Genomic DNA, 8,775 nt, shown 5'->3' with positions numbered 1-8,775 from the left:
TTACATTAAGGAGCCCATTATAAGCATCACTATCATTTGGATTGACCAATAATTATATGAAGATATCTAAGGAAAAAAATTGTGGCAGGAGTCTCATCCCCATTTCAGAGAATCTGAGTAGATTGCGGGAGTGGTTGCCAAGGCAGGATATCAGGAAAGCATCTCCATAGAGACTTTACAATAGTGAATCTCCTAGAGAATTGATTCAGTTATGCTTCTTTTTCCAGTAATACAATCCCTCCATTAAAAAGAGTACGGGTATAGTAAATTCCTGTAAGTGTACATAGGTCTGTTTCAGGAATCTAAATTCTGTAATATCGATTTATGTGTTCATTCCTGCATCAAAACAGTCTTAATTACTATAGCTTTATAATATCTTAATATAATACAAAAACATTTTGAAAAAATCTTGAATATTTTTGTTATTTATTTTCCAAAAGAACTTCAAGAAAAACTTGTCAAGTTTTTTTTTTTTTTAATCCTCTTGGGATTTTGATTGGAGTTATACTGACTAGGTGATTTGAGGAACTCTCATATTGTTCTTCCTCTCCAGGTTCATGTATACTATATCCTATAGCAAACTTTTTTCATACCAGTCCTAAAGTGTTAGAGTTTCTTACCGGTTATTTTGCAGATTTTATTGCTCCAGGTTGTGGAATATTTTTTTTCAGTTATATTTTAAAATTGTGTTTTGTTGGTATTTAGGAGAGGCAATTACTTTATCTTAGGTGTAATCAGTCTCCTGACCTCCTGTAGGAACAAATAAATTTTCTTTGGATTGTTGGATTTCTTGTTGACAATCATGACATCTTTAACTAAGTGCAGTTTTGACTCCTTTTTTTCTAATATTGCTCTCTTCTTTTTCTTGCCTTATTCCACTGGCTTAGATATCTGACTGATTGTAGTGGGAATCATTTAGTATATCTTTGTAAGTCTCTAGTGGATTTTCTTTATCAGGTCAAGCAAGCTTCATTCTATTCCTATTTTACTGATAGTTGTATTTTTTCACAAGATTGTCAAGACAATTGTAATAAATCCTCTTCACTGTATATGGTCTATGTAAATTTCTTTTAAAAAATGTATGAAGACTTTTTGGTGACCTATGAATATTTTTAATATTATAAATGTTTTCACTCATGCTGTAATTTATGAATTATCTGTTCAGTTTCCATATGTAGTTATTAAAATGATATCTTATTTATGAGAGTTCTGTTGAAATCTCCTTCTGTTAATGTAGTTCATACATTTCTCCTCACACTCTCACTTGTTTTTCTTTTTATATTTCAATGTTGAGCTGTTAGGTGCATAAAGATTCTTGATGATTGTGACTTATCGGAGGGGTTTAATCAGCAAAACATTCTCCGCATTTACTTTGACTGAAAAATCCCTTCTAGTTTCTCTCTGTGAGCATTTACTTGATATATTTTTCATCATCCCTTTTTAATCAAAATTTTTGTTTAGGTGTATCTTTTTGTAAACAGCTTATCATTAGAAAATTTTGCTATCCAATCTAATAATTTCTTTCATAAAGTTAATTTAACATATTGACTTTAGTTAATACGTTGACTTTAAAGTATATGTATTTTCTATTTGCTATGTTTTCTTCCTTATTTATTTCCTATCTTCATCTGGATTTTTTTACTTTGTTCATTTTGTCATTATTGTGGCCATTACACATTTTTTTTTCTGTCTAGGAATTTTCAAGTAATTCTTTCCATTTTTATCTTACTTGTCCTTGAATTTTAGAAAACATATTTTAACATAGTTTTTTTCTATAATGTCAGTTGTGTCAGTAACCTCCTTCCCAAACTAGATAAAATTATTAACTTAGACCAATCCTTACATCTCATAATCTCCCATGCTTTTTGGATATCATCTAGAATTTTATTTATAGATTTTAAAATGATTTGCTTTATACTGTGGCTCAATTTTTATATGAATTTTATCTTAACTATGATAATCGTCACAATAACTTCATGAAAACTTATTTTTATGTAAGTTTCACCATTATCTCTTTTAATTCATGTGTTCCTCTTAGTTGTATATGTATTTTTTTAATTTTCAGTATCCTCAAGTGATTATTTTCAGAAAGCACTTATGGGGACAAATTTCCAGAGTCCTTTAATATTTTAAAATGCCCTAATTCTGCCTTCAAAATTAAATGATAGTTTGGTTGGGCAAGAAATCTAGGTTGAAAATAATGTCCTTCAGAATGCAAAAATTTTTTCCATTTTGCTTATTGCCTGAGAGATCAAATGAAAAAATCTAACAGCATTCTGAATACTGTTCTTTTAAAATCACCTTATGTTTTATCTTCCAGCAGCTTTTAAGGCCTATCTGCATTTTCCTGGAAATTAGAAATTTCATGATATGTCTAGATGTATATATATATATATATTTCACCTACATGCAGATATTCTATTAGTTTCCCCAACAGGAGGACAATACCAACTTTTAAACATAAATTTATCTGAGGTCACCCGAGATGCCAACTGAATACAAGGAAGGATGACAAAGATAAATGTTTCATCAAAAGGCACTATAATATCACCTAAAATCTACAATCATGGTGTTAATAGGCTCAGATTAAGTTACAGCAAAAATATCTAATGCAAATGTTAAGAGATGGCATAGCAGGAAGTAGATTTGCTTTCCAGAAGATTGGATCATTTGGACCCAACAGGATATTTGTCCTGGAAAAGGTCAAGGTGGTTGGAGGTAAAATTAGAAGTTATAGGTACAGTGGTGCCTGGGTAGATCAGTTGAACATTGAACTCTTGGTTTCAGCTCAGGTCATGGTCTCAGTGTCCTGAGATCAAGCCCCACAGGGGGCTCTGCACTCAGCAGGGAGTCTGCTTGAGATTCTCTCTCCACTCTCTCCCCCGAGAATCCGAGATATATAAGCTCCAAACAGATGGTGACAGAGTCCTCTCCTTCCTTTTCAGAAGCATTGGCTGCACTTTCCAGCTTCCTCTCGTGATCCTACCCAGTGGCTGTTCAAACTGAAAGCTGCTACTCTTGTAGCATGCTTGCAGGGGTTTAGCATGCATCTTGAAGAGCTTGTGACAAATGAGAGGGGGAACAGCTCAGAAGAGGGGGGAGAAAAGGGAGTAGAGGATGGTAGGAAAGGGTAGTGGTGAGGTTGGTGGTTGAGGTTGGCTGTAGTTGCTATTTATCCTGAAGCATTCACATGTAGTCTAAACTTCCCTAATCACTTCCAAACACCTCCACACAACACCCTCAAAAGTCTGAAATCAGTGGCTGAACTGTAGTTAAAGCTGCAAGGTTCACAAAATAATCAAAGAAGCCAGAATGAGACAACCCAGAGAGAAAAATCCCAGCAATTATCCTCAATCTGTCTCCTCTCAATTTAAGATAAACCTTAATATACCCGATGTGGGAGGTAGAAAGTCACACCTGGGCAAGCTGGGTCTTCTACTGAACTTTCCATAAAATTCCAAGGGGGGAGGGATGAATAAACAAACAAGCAGCAAGGTATATTTTGATTTTTATCTTATTTTATTTTAAAACAGAATTCTGTTACAAAGGGACATGGCTGAACAGGTAGGAAACAGATTCCCCGTTGTGAGTTCTCCTGATGGCTTCTGCAAGGATCATGGAGATGTCGATCACCTGTATTCTGGGGCACTGCTTCATCTTATCCTCCTGAGGTATGGTATTGGTGACTACCACTGCTTCAAAGCATGCACTGTTGATGCGAGCCATGGCCGGCCCGGAAAAGATTCCGTGAGTCAAGATCGCATAAACTTTGGTGGCTCCCGCTGAGAGGAGTTTGTCAGCTGCGTGACAGATGGTGCCACAGGTATCAGCCATGTCATCCACCAGGATAGCCACACGATCCCTCACGTCTCCCACTAGCACCATGCGGTCCACTTCGTTGGCCTTCTTCCGTTCTTTGTGAATCAAGGCGAAGTCCACGTTCAACCAGTCTGCGATGGAGGTCACTCGCTTAGCTCCACCCGCGTCCGGTGAGACAACAATGCAGTTCCTCCACTCAGAGATGTTCTCCCTTATCCACCTCAGGACAGCTGGCTCCGCATACAGATTGTCTACGGGGATATCAAAAAAGCCCTGAATCTGAGAAGCATGTAAATCCATGGTGATGATATGGTCTGCACCTGCTATAGACAGCATATTCGCCACAAGCTTGGCGGATATTGGGGCCCGGCTCTTATCCTTCTTATCCTGCCGGGCATAAGGGAAGCATGGGATGACGGCGGTAACCCGGCTGGCTGAAGCGATCTTGCAGGCATTAATCATGATCAAAAGCTCCATGAGGCTGTCGTTGATTTCGCCACAACCACTCTGCACGATGTAGACATCCTCTCCCCTCACGCTCTCGCCAATTTCCACACACGTCTCCTGGTTACTGAATTTCTTCGTCACCACCTTGCCTAGCTCCAGGCCCAGGCGGTCGGCAATTTTCTGGGATAAGTCCTGGTGGGAGCTGCCACCGAAGATTTTGATATTTGGCATTTGGTCAGTCACTCCAAGCACTCTCCGTCCAGCGATCACCCCGGCTGCGGGGATCCCAACCGAAGTCTGACCGCCGGCTAAATAAGGACTTCCGGTTGTTACTGGGCGGTTACAGTCCCACTTCCGGCCACGAACCGCTCCACGGGCACCTTGGGTCTTCAGAAAAAAAATTCCTGTTTGGCCCCCACTTCACACTTTTAAACTGAAAAAATCAAGTCTCTCTGCAGTTCATGGATTTTTTTTTTCTTCTCTTGGTTTCTATAGTAGTTCCCTACGGCTGCGAAACAAATTCAAACACATAAAAATGTAGAACTTCTGCAGCGTAGAAGATGTATACGTTTAAAAGGATAGTTACAGACTGGAGAAAAAGTCTAAAATACAGTTTAGGCAGTATTCTTTCTGATCGAGTAAGGAAAAAGAGCAAAATAGTTTGGAAGTAGTATACATAGCTTGGGGGGGGGGTAGGGGAGGAAGTTATAAACATATGGGAAAAAATGCTAGTAATCAGGAAAATGCCAATCATTTTCACACACCAGGTGGGCCCAAACTATTAGATAACATCTCTGTTGTTAGAGAATGTGTTAAGAGTATAAATTTTGCAAGGGAAATTTTGTATAACCTTTGACCGGACGTATCCATTTCTAGGAATCTACTCAATGGGAATATTCACAGGCATCCCCAAAATACATTGATAATGTTACTTGTTGCTGTATTAATTCATTCTATCAATACTTCCTCAGGTATTCTGTGTGTCAAGTGTTGTACCATTTACAGAATATAAGATGGTGATTGACAAGTAGTAGTCTCTCTAGAACTACTTATAATAGATGGAAACTAATAAATGTCCATCAATAGGAAAGTTACATATAATGTATGATTATATAATGTAAATTATCACATAAGCAGCCATTAAAGAAGCTGGTTTATGTGTAGTCATATGGAAATATCCCCAAGGTATTTCTAACTGTAAAAAACACAGTCAAAATGATATATATAATATGAAATTTATGTATTTAATAAGTAGTAAGTAATAAGTAATAGTAAAAACATCAAATCATTGTGGAGTTTCTTTTTATTATGATTATCTTTGGAGAGAGGAGTAGATAGGTGGGAGTTTGGGGTGAAGGACGGAGTAGGTGGGTGGGAATTTGGGGTGAAGGAGGGCTGTCACATTTTATTGCCATCTATCAATGTAGTATTTGAACGTCCATTACTTTCTATAATAAAAAAAGCACTAATAAAACATATAAGATGATTAAGTGTTAGCAAATTTTAAGTACATAGCTTAAGTACTTAACTAAAGTGCATTGGGGTTTAGAGTAATGGGGAAAGAAGTGGAAGGGACAACAGATACCAGGAATTTCAATAACAAACTGTCTCATAAAAATAATGGAGGCATCAGATATAGATCATACATTTTTATCCCGCCAGTTGTGTGACTGACATTTGTTTCTGAAACATTTTGATTTAGCCTAAAGTCAAGTAACCATTTTTTTTTTTGTATTTTGAAATTCCTAAATAATTTGTTGAATATATTTTCACACCCTACTTTTGAGCTCTCCCACTGGTTTTGGTTTCACTGATAGGATAAGCTCAGGAATTGGAGTAGGCAATAGAAATGGGAAGATTTGACAATGTCTATGAAACACAATATTTTGCTAGGGAAAAAAGTATTTATATTAAATGTGCTATTATTATAAAGCCATGTAAACAACTATGTCAAAAAGACTAAATCAAAATGTCCTGCTGCTGATCCAGTCACATCTTTCTCCAACATCAGCATCTGCCCATTTTTTAATTCAGACACTTTATTGCCAGGTCATTTCTGTCCGCAACCCTCCATTCATGTTCCTTCCTATCATAAAATCAGCAGAAACATCTATACTATATAATTCTCTTCCTCAGCCTGACTACATACAGTGATTTCTAAAGAAAATTCTGTGGCTTAATTTAGCAGCACTAAAAAGTACTTGCAGCTTCAATTAAAATGATTTTTCTCTTAGTGTTCTCAACGTGTCACACATTTTTCAGTTTTTAAAGAAAAACAAAACAGATTTTTAAATAGATCTATTATTACCTAAATAGGACTGAATGCTAATGTAAACATTAAAAACACATAGTTGGTTGCATTTTCCTTGAGGTGTTAAGTAGGAGAAATTTTTGTCTTGCTGCTATTTTTGCTCCAAGTTCTGGCTGTTGCAACACCTCGTAGTTCCAGGGATTTGTCTGAAATCATAAAATGTTAAAGATGAAAATGGCCTTCGAGACCTTCCAGTCCAGCATCCTGATTCACAGACAGAGAGCTGAGACCCAGAGAAATGAAGCAACTTGTCTGGGATCAAACAGCTAATTAGAGGCAGAGTGTGCACTAAAATATGGGATTCCTGAATTTCCAAATAGAGTTTTTCTCAATCTATCATTTTTCTTTGAGGTTTATGAAAATGAAGGAAAAATTTAAAAGTCAGGCAGAAACTTTTGCTAAAAATGTAACTTTGTATTATCAAACAACTACAACAAAGAACAAAGCCCCAAACCTGAGACTAGAAAATTCTCCAAAAAATTATTTCTGAAAAGAAATGAACAATTGGCAGTGTCATGGAAATATCTTTATTACTCTGACATTTCTGTTACGTGAATCTGTTGCAAGGGGATTTAGCTCCTGTTTACCTTGGTCTCTGTAGGTTGATAAAGACATTTATCTTATCACTGGCTGTTTCGAACAGAAGTTATGGGTAGGAATAATGCCTATTGAAGAACACATTCTCTATATTTAAGACATCATCTATTAATAAATTACTCTGGATAAATAAATTGTGGTATAGAGAAAATGCCTACCTTTCTCCTTCCCAAGGCAAGTGTATTTAAATGTCATCTCTACAGATCTGTGAGAATTGCTACATTTTGAAGGTCTTTTGAGTCAATAGCCAGAAAAAAAAAAATATATATATATATATATATATATATATATATATATATATATATATTCCCTTGGAAATAGTTTCTTGCCTTACTGATTATTCTTTTACCCTTCCCAATTGACACATAAATAATTCAAAGAGAGAGCCCTGATGCAGCTTGATCAGCTAAGGAGAAAAGAAATTCAGTCAATTCTTTTAGAAAGTAGAGAAAAACAGTTGTTGTATTTTAAGTAAAATAAATGCTTTCACTAAACATACTTGCAGTTGACAAAATGCTAGATGTTTAGGTGGCAATTATAGTTCTTTGATAAACTGTCAAATCTTGTCACAACACATGTTACAAACAAGGACAGATTTAGATGTCCTTTATGACAGCTTTGTGTAGGTTGAGAATGTTTGGCAGTTAATTTCAAACAAGGAACATATTTTTATTTCCAGCAGTTATCTGCTTGTTTATTAGGAAGAGTTTCTTTGTGCCTTTAATCTTACTCATTTGACTCATAGTTCCAGATTGTTATTGTAACATTACCTTACCTCATTTATTTTGCTCATAATAATCATCCACAATACTTTGAGAAAATGTCCCACTGAGCTTTACATTGGTAGAAATGCTTTAAAGTTTGTTTTGTAATTTTTTACAATTAGAGTTGACTACTGTGTGCGTTTAGTGAGCTTTTAGTTGGAAATCTGTCATTTTATACAATAGATGTGAAGATAGTGATTAGGTAAAGCTGAGTGAAACAAATAGGAGAAAAGGAAAAAAATTTGTGATTCAGAAATGTCACTTTAATTCTGAGTGTATTATTGTAGACGCATAAGGATATTTTTGAAACACTTTCAAATAAAAAAAAAATCCTGGAGAGTTTGAAAATCCTAGCATGAAATAATAATCTTGGAATAAAGTGATGTTACTTATGCTAAGTAATATATAATTGCAATGATAGATGAAGCAGTATATGGAGAGGTTCCATAATTAGTAAATTACAAATGAGAAATCTCTCTCTAATATTTATGTGAAATATTTTCAAGTCTTCTCAAGCAGGTTTTGATGATAGATCTTTCTCTTCTTGTGTAGAATAATAGTTTCATGAAATTAGTGAAAAGATACTCATGTTAATTTTATTTTGACAAAACCATATATGGTCCTTTACAAGGACCATATATGCTCTTCAGACCTATTTTAAAGACATTGTATTTTTTTCTTTTCAATTGTGACCAGTTAATTAATCCTCATAATAAAAATTAAGACCAATTATCCATTCACATAAGTAAAAAAATGAGTGAGGTATGGTTTGGAATGGTTCAGTGGTTCTCAGACTTGAAGGACATCAGGATCTCTAGGAAGGATTATCAGAATATA

At 35.5% G+C, this 8,775-nt stretch overlaps 1 protein-coding gene across 1 annotated transcript; it reads right to left on the bottom strand.

Annotated features, from left to right (window-relative positions):
- Positions 1–3,511: 3,511 nt before the first annotated feature.
- Positions 3,512–4,597, bottom strand: PRPS1L1 (phosphoribosyl pyrophosphate synthetase 1 like 1). Its single transcript, XM_032305809.1, has one exon. The coding sequence runs from the start codon at positions 4,495–4,497 to the stop codon at positions 3,541–3,543; it is 957 nt and encodes a 318-aa protein (XP_032161700.1). The 5' UTR covers positions 4,498–4,597; the 3' UTR covers positions 3,512–3,540.
- Positions 4,598–8,775: the final 4,178 nt, after the last annotated feature.

Source organism: Mustela erminea, chromosome 11 (assembly GCF_009829155.1).
Source record: "Mustela erminea isolate mMusErm1 chromosome 11, mMusErm1.Pri, whole genome shotgun sequence".
In the NCBI taxonomy this organism is placed as follows: Eukaryota; Metazoa; Chordata; class Mammalia; order Carnivora; family Mustelidae; genus Mustela; species Mustela erminea.
The sequence above is the reverse complement of the archived record's forward strand: the minus strand, read 5'-3'. Positions and strand labels throughout refer to the sequence as shown.